General features: G+C 46.7%; 1 protein-coding gene across 3 annotated transcripts in view; it reads right to left on the bottom strand.

Annotated features, from left to right (window-relative positions):
* Window positions 1-3,572, bottom strand: part of TMEM245 (transmembrane protein 245) — a 103,090-nt gene extending 99,518 nt beyond the window's left edge. For all 3 annotated transcript variants that reach the window (XM_030919415.1, XM_030919416.1, XM_010365592.1), the window contains exon 1: window positions 2,963-3,572. In XM_030919415.1, coding sequence (XP_030775275.1) covers window positions 2,963-3,544 — 582 coding nt within the window. In that variant the 5' untranslated portion in view covers window positions 3,545-3,572. The remainder of the gene's footprint in view (window positions 1-2,962) is intronic.
* Between the last annotated feature and the right edge of the window lie 8,693 nt (window positions 3,573-12,265).

A 12,265-nucleotide genomic window follows, 5' to 3' on the forward strand; every position in this document is an offset into this window, starting at 1 on the left:
GTTGGCCAGGCTGATCTTCTCGAACTCCTGGCCTCAAGTGATTCACCAGTGTGGGCCTCCTGCAGTGCTGGGACTACAGGCGTGGACAACCCCACCTGGCCTTAATCAGCACTTTTGGATGAGAGCAAGGACTCCTTGTCTTCCCAGGTACACCTCACCCCAACCAACTATCCACTCTTAAACGGTGCTTGAGCAAAATGCAACTCTACACCTTGTTTCTCTGAAACTCTTATCAACCTGAAGCTTCTCTTTCAAATCTAGCCCTTCTACCACTCCCTACTCACTTCTAAACTCATGTTTTTTTTTTTTGTTTTTTTTTTGTTTTTTTGTTTTTTGAGAAGGAGTCTCGCTCTGTCACCCAGGCTGGAGTGCAGTGGCCAGATCTCAGCTCACTGCAAACTCCGCCTCCCGGGTTTACACCATTCTCCTGCCTCAGCCTCCGGAGTAGCTGGGACTACAGGCGCCCGCCACCTCGCCCGGCTAGTTTTTTGTATTTTTTTAGTAGAGACAGGGTTTCACCGTGTTAGTCAGGATGGTCTCGATCTCCTGACCTCATGATCCGCCCGCCTCGGCCTCCCAAAGTGCTGGGATTACAGGCTTGAGCCACCGCGCCCGGCCAACTCATACTCTTTTATGTTGAGTTTGTTCAGTTTTTTTTTTTTAACCCTCTCTCTTTTTCCTTGCTCCCAACACTTGAGCCAAACAGCTGAATTTCAAGGGTTTTTTTTTGCGGGGGGGACGGAGTTTTGCTCATCCCCCAGGATGGAGTGCACTGGTGCAACCTCAGCTCACTCCAACCTCTGCTTCCCAGGTTCAAGTGATTCTTCTGCCTCAGCCTCCCAAATAGTTGGGATTACAGGCGCCCACCACAACACCCAGCTAATTTTTTTTTTTTTTTTTTTGTATTTTTGATAGAGATGGGGTTTCACCATGTTGGCCAGGCTGGTCTTGAACTCCTGACCTCAGATGATCCACCCACCTTGGCCTCCCAAAGTGCTAGGATTACAGGCATGAGCCACTGCACCCGGCCAATTTCAAGCTTTCAAAAAATCATTAATTGGTTGGCCCTTCCTTCTCCCACTCCCAGGTCTAATCAATGTTGGCCCCCACTTCTCTTCCACTCATCCACAACCCATACAAATGAAATACAAAGATGAAGGTTTATCTTCAGTAAAAAGATACTCAAAGGTATACTCCGAGCTGTGGATGTTTCTTTAGAAGTGCTCAACTCTTTCCACTGAGTATCTGAGAGAGACTGCTAGAAATACCTCATACTCATGCCAAATTACTCACGTATTCAATTTCTTACTCTAGTATGAAAATATACTATTTACATATGGCAAGCCTTTCTTTTCTAATTTCCTACAGTTTGATGGATATGCTCCTTGAGCAGTATCAACAGTCAAAAATGTTAGCAGAATCTATGTGTCTTTGACAAAACTGAATTTCTTGAGGAAAATAACCAAGTGTATTTTTCTTAGCACACAGTGTTCTGACTTCTAGATAAGAAGCATTCGATCCACTTAGCTGAATTGTGAAACTGCAAGATAAACGATAAAAAGCACTGAACTGGGCCTCCATAAAAGTGAACCACAGATTCACTCCGTAAAAGTGAACCACAAAGTGTGACTTTGGACCAATCACATTCTCTGGGCCTGTGGCCCATAATTGGTGAGTCATGAACATTTATCTGTATGTCTCTCATCTCCATTAGAATATGCTCATATACCTTGAAGACGGGACCTGTATCTTAGTCCAAAAGGACTAATCCCTCACAAAGCCCAGTACCCTCACAAAGCCCAGTACCTAACATATGCTCGATCAACTTTAAACACGAACCAAGAGGTGGTATTGAGTGAACAAGAGAAGAAGGGTGTTTGGGGTCATTCACCACTCTGCCAATAACCTCAGGCAAGCCACAACACTGCTGGACAGATAAGGGGAATTAATATTTTGCAACTTAATGATGTCAAGGTACACTGAACTTTATTTCACTGACAAAAGTAGTGAATCAAAATTTGTAAATGGTACTGTTTATGAATCAATTGGCATTCTTACGCACTAAATCTCCACTTGTTTTGAACAGTCACCAGTTAAAGATGTGGATAACTAACTAGTCCACAACATAGTCTGAGTTAGGAATTGTGTCACTAGATTATCTTTGAAATCCCTTCCAATTCTAAAGCTCCCTGATTTTCTAAGAGTAAGCTCCGGGTAATCCAAGCATCACAAATCTACGTCTCTCTCCTTCACGCGGTCCGCTACTTTACTCCAAGCGGAAGGAGGTGTGCTCTGGTACACCAGTTCGTGCACAACAAAAGTAGTTACCAAAAAGTAAATCGTGGACAGAATGAGGCACAGGCGGCTCGGCACCCAGTGCCTTGCACAAATTATACAGAAATCACCTGAACCGAAAGGCAGCACCAGCCAGTTAAGCAAGCTTTGTTTTAGGACTTGTGAGAAATCTAAGACACCCAGACCCCTCTTTGCCCCTAAGTAGCCCTAGCCTGGTAAGAGGTCACCTTTCCTATCTGCAGGATGGCAAGTTGGCCTAGAATCTCGAAGGTCCCTTCCACCTCTTTCAGATGCGCAGAACTGAGGGTGGCCGAAGCACTCCCGCCCTCTCCAACCAGGAGTAAAACCAAGCCCCACTGCCACGCTGAGGCCTCTCTCTGCAAAGCAGAATAGCGATTCTCAATCCAGGGCACTATCTCCCTAAAAGGGCCTGCTAGGATTGAGGCAAGGTGGGAAGCAGGGAGGCAATTTCAAATTATGCCCGCCCTCTTTTTGGAAGAATGTGCGCCAAATTCCTGAGGTGTGAGAAGGAAAGCGGAGACGGACAGTCACTGCAGCACAAGTGTGGCCCCTCGTCGCCCCTGCACCGGGAGGAACAACTGCAGGATTGCATCCCAGTGTGCCGGCACCACGGGCGGGGGGCGGGTGCGGACTGCCGCTCACTCACCCACAGGCTGCTGAAGTAGTCCAGCCCGCGGCAGATGAGCGCGGCAGCGTGCAACAGCAGCACCTGCACGCCCAGGTAGCTGCCGAGGCAGTAGAGGCCATACAGAAGCGGGCCGCCGGCGCCGAGCAGCAGGAGCAGGCGGCGGCGACGCAACGCCTGCTCGCCCAGGGCCTCCACGCCGTAGTCGATGAAGCAGAGCGGCAGCAGAAGCGCGGCCAGGACGATGGGCGTGTGCGCGCGGTGCAGGCGCTGCAGCCAGTGGCGGCCCAGGCGTGTCAGCGAGCTCTTGAAGGGGTGCAGGAAGGTGCCGCACAGCACGGCCCAGAGCAGCGGCCGCAGGAAGGCCTCCAGGATGAAGTAGACCAGCACCGCGGCGCCACAGCACAGGCACACGAACAGCACGGCCCCGGTGTTGTAGAAGGCCTGCTTGATGGGCTTGTCGAATCGCAGCGCCAGCACCGCAGTCCGCGGGGTCTCCCCACCACCGCCACTCGGTCCGACTGCGTGCGGAACCCGCGCGGTCGGCCGGGGAGAGCCCCGAGGGCTGGGCACCGCCGAAGAGCCGCCGCCGTCGGCCATCATCCCTCCGCCACAGCCGCCCCCGAGGGGCGGTAATGGGAGCCGGGCGAGAATCGCGGGCGGGAGGCAGGGCGGGGGGCGCGCGGGATTGTGGGAGTTGTAGTTCCACACTGGTTTTTAGGACCACCAAGCGCTTAAAGGAAACTACAACTCCCAAAGGGGAATGGGGAGAACGCGTCCGCCTCCTTGGTTTCCGCACGGTCCTGGTAACAAGTTTGTAGGGTCTACATCTTCCTAGAGGGGGCGGGGGGGACGGGGGAAAAAAGTTCCTTTCACTCATTTGTTAATGTCAATTTCTCGCGAGGCGAGATCCCAAAAGGCGCCACATTCAGATATTAAAACCCAAGCTGCATACTAGAATACCGTGAGGGAGTACTTTTAAAGAACCAGTGCCCCGATTCTATTTTAGTGATTTATTTAACAGATACTTTTAAAGTGTTTGCTTTGGTGTATCTGACAGGATTTTAAATAGAGATTACCATATAATAGGCCATATTCTAAGTGGCTCACTCCTATTAACTCAATCCTTGAAACAACCCTACGAAGAAGGTGTTATTATCCTCAATTTTACAAACAGAAAAACTGAGACAGAGTCGTTAAGTACGTAGCCAGAGTCACACAGCTACCAAATGGCACAGGCAAGATTCAAACTCAGGGATTCCGGCTCCAAAGGCTATACTTTTATCTACCATAGTATTTGGCCTGAGGAAAGAACTCTTGGCATTTTTTAAATGTTCCTCAGAAGCCTGTAATTTGCAGCAGCTGTTGACAACTGTTTGTGCAGGTTTCGCTGTGGAAAGCAATCTAAACCCTTAAAGTCATAGATCAAAGTCTCAAACTGCCACTGTTTCTTTTTGAGACTTGATGTCAAGTCACTTAAGCCCCCAATCTGAAGTTTTCCTCTGTCACAAGGCGATGCTAATAATAATAGCTTTTGCTTTAGGGTTATTGCTGGAGGCGGGGGAGAAGGAAACTCTGGGGCGTTACAAGGTGCTTCTGTTCTCCTATTGGAAAAGTGCTGGGATCCAAGCCCGCTACCCATAAAATATCCCAATTAACGTTTTCATTTTTTTAAAAAATTAAGAAAGCCTTGACTCAGTACTCAACATATGATTGCTTCAAACCCTGCAAGTTATCCCTTTCCTGTTTCAATAAGTATTCCTATTAATTTCAACATAATTTTTGTTTCCCTTCTAAAGCAGACAAGACAGGTATCATAATCCACAGTTTTCAGATAAAGAAACTATTGCTTGATAGATTTTGGAGACAAAGGGATTTAGTAAAGGAAGTAAAGGAAAAAGTAATTCCCTATCCATCTCGCTTGTAAGTTTCAGGTCTCAGTATTTCCGATGGCCTTTGGAATCTGAATACATCTGAAATAACGCAGGGTTAGTTGCTCACCACTTGCAGATTCCAATTAACAAGAGCAAGGTCTGGCATAAAGAAAGTGATGTATTCCAAAGCTAGCTCAGGGGAAGAAGTACAGGTTTCCTCCCTAAGGGTACTTGTGGAGCAGAAAGCAGGCCTTTTTTATTTTATTTTATTTTTATTTTTTTTTTTTTTTGAGACAGAGTCTTGCTCTGTCGCCCAGGCTGGAGTGCATTGGCGCGATCTCAGCTCACTGCAAGTTCTGCCTCCCAGGTTCACGGCATTCACCTGCCTCAGCCTCTCGAGTAGCTGGGACTACGGGCGCCCACCACCATGCCCGGCTACTTTTTTCTGTTTTTTAGTAGAGACGGGGTTTCACCCTGTTAGCCAGAATGGTCTCGATCTCTGAAAGCAGGCACTTTTAAATTGAAGGAAGCAAGCAGTTGTCGAGGGAGGGGTCTGCATGCCTTATCTACTGGGTGGTCAAGCTGGTGACTGCTGGCACCTTCGTCTGCGGGACTAAGCCAAAAACCCCCCAGATGGAAGAGAGTTTCACATTTCTCAAGGCAGTCTCCTGGTGGGAGGGAGTTTTGTAGAAATTGGATGTTATCTCTTGAGGAATCCTCCTGGTGGGTGAGAGTTCCTTTCTGGAGCTCCTAAGCACATAGTTAGATGAACCTGCCCTATAGGGACTGTCTGGTGAAGACAAGGTAAAAGGCTATATTTACCTTTATTAATTAATTAATTAATTTATTTATTTATGTATGAGACAGAATCTCGCTCATGTCACCCAGGCTGGAGTGCAATGGTGCGATCTCGGCTCACTGCAACCTCCACTTCCCGGCTTCAAGAGAGTCTCCTGCCTCAGGCTCCCAAATAGCTGGGATTACAGGCACCCGCCACCATGCTCAGCTAATTTTTTTTTTTTTTTAACGGGGTTTCACCATGTTGACCAGGCTGGTCTCCAACTCCTGACTTCATGTGATCCACCCACCTGAGCCTCCCAAAGTGCTGGGATTACAGGCATGAGCCACTGCACCTGGCCTACATTTGCCTTTTTAAAGGGCTAAGTAGGAAGCGAGAAACTAGGGGAACGAGAAGAGAGAAAGAATAAACTATCTCTCAGAAAAAATGAGAGTACTCAGTTACAGTTTGACTCTGTAAATATTTTTGTTTCAGTTGTTCCTACATTTTACTTTGTTTCTTTATTTGTTCAGGCTTTCTGGGATTACAGTTATAAAGTATGGTCACATTTGCCTTCAGTCCATGTTACACTGACTTAAGCCCCCATCTACATAATAACAAAGGCCTCAACCTCCTTCCTAAAAAGTCCTTGGTGATTTCTATGGGGGGTCCCAAAAGGGGTGCCTCACATATACCCAGAGACACGAGTCAGCTGCTACCAACCACCCTGCTGCCCACATAGCCCAACTGAGTCTAGTGCCCATCAGAAGATTTCTGGTGCCTGTATGATTATCCCCAGATCCTGGATACTCCCAAACTTCTAATCCTCAAGGTACCAAAGCAGAGCTGCATTTAATTCTGATAAGGCGAAAAAGTCTTTCTCCCTCGCTTGACAAATATTTTGTCACCCAATCCCTGAAGTAGGTCAGTGTGCCAGTGTTTTAGTTTTTTGGTTATTTTTTGTTTTGTTTTGTTTTTTTGAGACAGAGTCTTGCTCTGTCACCTAGGCTGGAGTGCAGTAATGCAATTTCAGCTCACTGCAACTTCCGCCTCCTGGGTTCAAGCGATTCTCCAGCCTCAGCTTCCCGAGTAGCTGGGACTACAGGCACACAACACAAGCACACCCAGCTAATTTTTTGTGTTTTCAGTAGAGACAGGGTTTCACTATGTTGACCAGGCTGGTCTTGAACTCCTGACTTCAAGTGATCCACCTACCCCAGCCTCCCAAAGTGCTGGCATTACAGGCACACATGACCCTGTCCGGGTAATTTTTTGTATCTTTAGTAGAGATGGGGTTTCACCATGTTGACCAGGCTGGTCTTGAACCCCTGACCTCAAGTGATCCACGTACGCCAGCCTCCCAAAGTGCTGGGATTACAGGCATGAGCCACAGTGCCTGGCCAATGCCCAGTGTTTATAACTCCTCTCATGAATAGTTCCTTCCATGTCTGGCCTTCAGTCCTCTAACCACAGGGGTTCAAAACCCATCCAATGGATCAGTGAGGGAACAAAGACTGAACCCTCCTCTCTGTCCTGCTCCAACCAAAGACTCTCTTCCTCTAGTTACAAAATGAGAGCTCCCATGTTACACAACAAAAGCATTTATCAGTGGATGCAAGCAGAAGTGGGACAGGACATGGGGTGTTAATGCTGCCTAAATTGTGTTGGGCCACAATTTAGCAACAACTCAGCAAATCAAAAAAATGCCCTGTCATGGTGCTTTGCTTCCAAATCTCAGTGAAAGTGAAAATTGCTGAGCATTTCAAGATGGTTCTAATGGCCAAAGCCAGAGGACTGACAGGTGTCACTCAGCATTTCTAGTCAATGAAACTCTGACAGAAATGAAGGCTGAAGCACGAGAATCTAACTAGACTAGTCTTTATGTGGCCTAGCACAAGGCTGGGTTCACACAGGGTTTCACTCACCCCTCCTGAGATTGTCCTCACCACACTGCAGTCAAAGTTAGTGGTTTATGTGTCTGTCTCCCTTCAGAGCTCCTTGAGAACAGGGACTGGGTTTTCTTCATTTCCGTGGGCCCAGCACCTGGCACAGCATAGGACATACTGAGAAGGAACTCAGTGTTTGCTGAGCAAGAGAATGAATGAGTGGCGTCCTTTCAAAAAAGACCGTCTGTGCTTCCTGCAAGAAATGATACTGAAACCTGGGGATGTTTCTACTGAGCATCCATATGGTTGAGAGCAGAGAAAAATTAAAATACTGGGACATAGAACCTAAAAACTAAATTTGAGAAAGAAGTCAATTGTCCACTCAAATCTCTAGGTCAAAGGTCATATGATTTTAGCTGTCTCCTCCAAAATACGAGGTTACTTCGGGTTCTCTCTGTTGGCCTTAACATGACAACTCACTCCAACAACCTCAGGGACAAACAGCCTCCATCGGCACGCAGGATGCAGAAGTGAAAGACATTCAGAGTAGTGGATCAAGCTGACCCTGGAGACCACACTGCCTCTTGCCTTCCAGTTGCGTGAATGAATGAATTTTGTAATCATTTAAGCTAATTTTAGTTAGGTTTCTATTACTTGCAACAGAAAGCTTCCTGATTTATAAAAATGGCTGTGAAGGTGAAATAAGAAAGTATGTATAAAACAGTAGCACAGTGTCTGACATGGTGAGAATCTGACAGTGACTCTTGGGGTAACTCTTAGTTTTGTCCTAGAAAAGATAAGGGGTATCTCTTAAACAACTGATGTCTACCAACTCCCAAGGTATCAAGATAACATCCACCAGCGATATTACAAACACAGGCAGGGAGAGGATTCTCCAGCATTGTGTCTGTCTTAGAGCTCTCCAAGTGTCTCCACAAACATTTACTAAGGTGTGCTGAGTATCTGCTTTGTACAAAGTCCAGTGCTTACAATGTGGTATGTGTGTTGTGTATAAAGTAGTATGTAAAATGCAGAAGAAGTGATCATGTGAAAATGAAATCAGGGTGACATGCATTCAGATTCCAAATCTGCCACTTATTATCTGTACAATCCCGGGCAAGTTACATAGCATCTCTGAGCTCAGTTCCTCATCTATAAATGGTGCATGATCCTTGTTCACAGGGTGGCAGTAAAGATTAAATTGAAGAATAACATATATTAAACACCCAGAGGCCAGGCATGGTGGCTCACACCAGTAATCCCAGCACTTTGGGAGGCCAAGGCGGGCAGATCACCTGAGGTCAGGAGTTCAAGACCAGCCTAACCAACATGATGAAGCCCCGTCTCTACTAAAAATACAAAAATTAGCCAGGCATGGTGGTGGGCACCTGTAATCCCAGCTATTAGGGAAGCTGAGGCAGGAGAATCGCTTGATCCTGGGAGGTAGAGGTTGCAGTGAGCCGAGATTGCGCCACTGCACCCCAGCCTGGGCGACAGAGCAAGGCTCTACCCGGGACTGCATTGTGGTATCTCTCCATGGTCCAGGGCCACCACTTTGCACAATTCCAGGGATACAATTCACATTTGGGGGCACTATTTACATTTGGCATCCCGTGCAGTTGTGCAACAACTGCCAGGAGCACATTGAGCTCCTTAGACAAACAACCATACGTTGGACATCTTTTATATCTTCATAGCACCAGCCTTCCAGACAGATACATAACTCTCCAGTCTGTACCTTCACCACTTTTGTGGTGTCTCAGCTGTAAAATGCTCTCCTAATAGGTGTCTTTGCTCCCAATCTTGTCCCTCTCACTACAAGGATTATATTTCTAAAACAGACACTTAGTCATGTCACTCCTTTGCTAAAAATGAATTGCTGGTGCTTCCCCATGGCCAAAAGAATGGAAGCTTTCGCATGGTACATGATGCCCTAGGTGATTGAGCCCCAGCTCTTCCCTCTTGCCTATCTGGATAATTCCCATTCATCTTTCAAGCTTCAGATCAAAATCATCTCCTTTGTGGAATTTTCCTGATCCAGGGAAACTTAGCAGCTACCTTTACTGTGTAGTACTTACAGCTGCCTCTTCTCAACTACCAACCACATTATATGGTAATCACTTTCACAAATACCTGAATTCCCCATTGGATCAAAACTCTTCAATAAACTTCTTTGCATTTGCTCCAGTACTTTGCACACTTTTTAAAATAATTTTTTTAAAAAAGTGAGTAGACACCATATTATTGTAGAAGCTGCAAGATGTGCTGGAAAGAACACAAGCTTTAAAGGCAGACAGGCTTGTATTATAATCCTGGCTCTACTGCTTCCTTGCTGTATACCCTTGGATAAATTAACTTACTGAGCATGTTTCCTCATTTGTACAAGAGAGATAAGACATCTACATTGCAGAGCTGTTGTGAGGACTAGAACTAGTTTATGTAAATAACTAATATGGTACTTGGCCACAGAGTAGTCATTACTTACCTTCCCTTGGGCCCCTTTATACACAGTACTTAGCTGCCATGAACTGAACCCAGCTATGATGGTTACAACAGAAATTCAAACAGTGACTATTGGAATAGTTATAACAAGGTCTTTTGTTACAATTACTGTAAACCAGGGCTGGCAGTTGCATGGCATGTGAATTACTACTTTCCTTTGCTAAGTCCATGGCAAACATTATTAATCTATCACTGAACTATTACTGAATTCTTTCTTTTTTTTTTTTGAGACAGAGTCTCACTCTGTTGCCCAGGCTGGAGTGTAGTGGCACAATCTCAGCTCACTGCAACCTCCGCCTCCCGGATTCAAGCAATTCTCCTGCCTCAGCCTCCTGAGTAGCTGGGATTACAGGCACATGCCATCACACCTGGCTAATTTTTGTATTTTTAGTAGAGACGGGGTTTTACTGTGTTGGCTAGGTTGGTCTTGAACTCCTGATCTCAGGTGATCTGCCCATCTCGGCCTCCCAAAGTGCTGGGATTACAGGTGTGAGCCACCACGCCCAGCCACTGAATTATTTCTCAGTAAGCCTAGACACAGCCTTAAAATCTTTCTCAGCAGGGCCGTGCGCGGTGGCTCAAGCCTGTAATCCCAGTACTTTGGGAGGCCGAGACGGGCAGATCACAAGGTCAGGAGATGGAGACCATCCTGGCTAACATGGTGAAACCCCGTATCTACTAAAAAATACAAAAAACTAGCCAGGTGAGGTGGCGGGAGCTGTAGTCCCAGCTACTCGGGAGGCTGAGGCAGGAGAATGTCATAATCACGGGAGGCAGAGCTTGCAGTGAGCTGAGATCCAGCCACTGCACTTCAGCCTGGGCAACAGAGCGAGATTCCATCTCAAAAAAAAAAAAAAAAAAAAAAATCTTTCTCAGCAGAACATTCTAAGGAACCACTACCAAATGAACACTGTAGCCACACGAGATAAAAGTTAATGGCCTTTACTGCTATAACTAGCCACTGAGTGTTTGCTACTAGACAAAATTGGTAGTCTAAAAATGTAGATAATTGATTTAGGAAAAAAGGAGTTTGGGAAGGTAAGGTTAGTGTGTATGTGAGAAATGACTAAGAAAAATTATTTTTCTTTTCTTTGAGGCGGGGTCTTACTCTGTCACCCAGGCTGGAATGCGGTGGCGCAATCTCGGCTCACTGCAACCTCCGCCTCCCAGACCCAAGCACTCCTCCCACCCCAGCCTCCCTAGTAGCTGGAACCACAGGCACATGTCACCACCTTTGGCTAATTTTTTTGTATTTTTGGTAGAGACAGGTTTTGGCCATGTTGCCCAGGTTGGTCTTGAGTTCCTGAGCTCAAGTGATCCGCATGCCTTGGCCTCCAAAAGTGTTGGAATTAGAGGCCAAGATTTTTTTTAAAGCTCAGTGGCTGAAGGATAAATGGTGCAAGCAAGTCTGATACCATCAGGCCCTGCCTGACTCCCTACCTACTTCCCCCTCACCCCTCCCACTCCCATAGCTGGACACGTGGCCCCTACTCACAGTGCAGGTCCTGCTAGTTCACTGAGTCAAGGGTAGCCTTTCCTGTCCTTTTGGTCTGTGCCATCCAGCTGCAGCTAACCTCCCATACAGTGTCGTGCCATGTCAACGATTTACCAGTTAGTGAAACGTTTCAGTGAAAAGCTTATCAAATCAATTCAACCAACCCTGCTGAAACTGATGTACCCAGGGGAGCGCCAGATAAATAAAATGAAGTGTAGAGATATATAATTTTTAAAAAGTCTGTGACAAGGCACCTCCTTCCCTTCCTAAGGTGGAAAGAAAGTTGGTAGGAAGGATGGGCTTTGCAAGCAGGACTTTGTAACGAACAATTATGCGCTGAAAGCCAGAATTCCCTCTCCAGAAAGGGGCTGGCCTTCAGTGTCCATCACTAGTGGTTCCTCCTCCTCACAGGAATGGCTCACACTTTACCTGAAATAGTTAAAGTTTAAGCCTTAGGGCTCAGGATTTGGAATTCTTAGCCCATGCTTCCTTGGCTCTACTCCCTACAATATGCTCACACTAAGGCTGAGGCCACCAAGTGGCTTAAACAATCAGCCTTCTGCTGCAAACCTGAGGAAGACTGAAAAACAGGAGATGGTAGATACATTTCAAATTGCCCAGACTAGGCCAGGCGCGGTGGCTCATGCCTGTAATCCCAGCACTTTGGGAGGCGGAGGCGGGCTGATCACTTGAAGTCAGGAGTTTGAGACCAGCCCAGCTAACATGGTGAAACCCCGTCTCTACTAAAAATACAAAAAGTTAGCTGGGCTTGGTGGCATGAGCCTGTAA

This window comes from Rhinopithecus roxellana, chromosome 16 (assembly GCF_007565055.1).
Source record: "Rhinopithecus roxellana isolate Shanxi Qingling chromosome 16, ASM756505v1, whole genome shotgun sequence".
NCBI lineage: Eukaryota > Metazoa > Chordata > Mammalia > Primates > Cercopithecidae > Rhinopithecus > Rhinopithecus roxellana.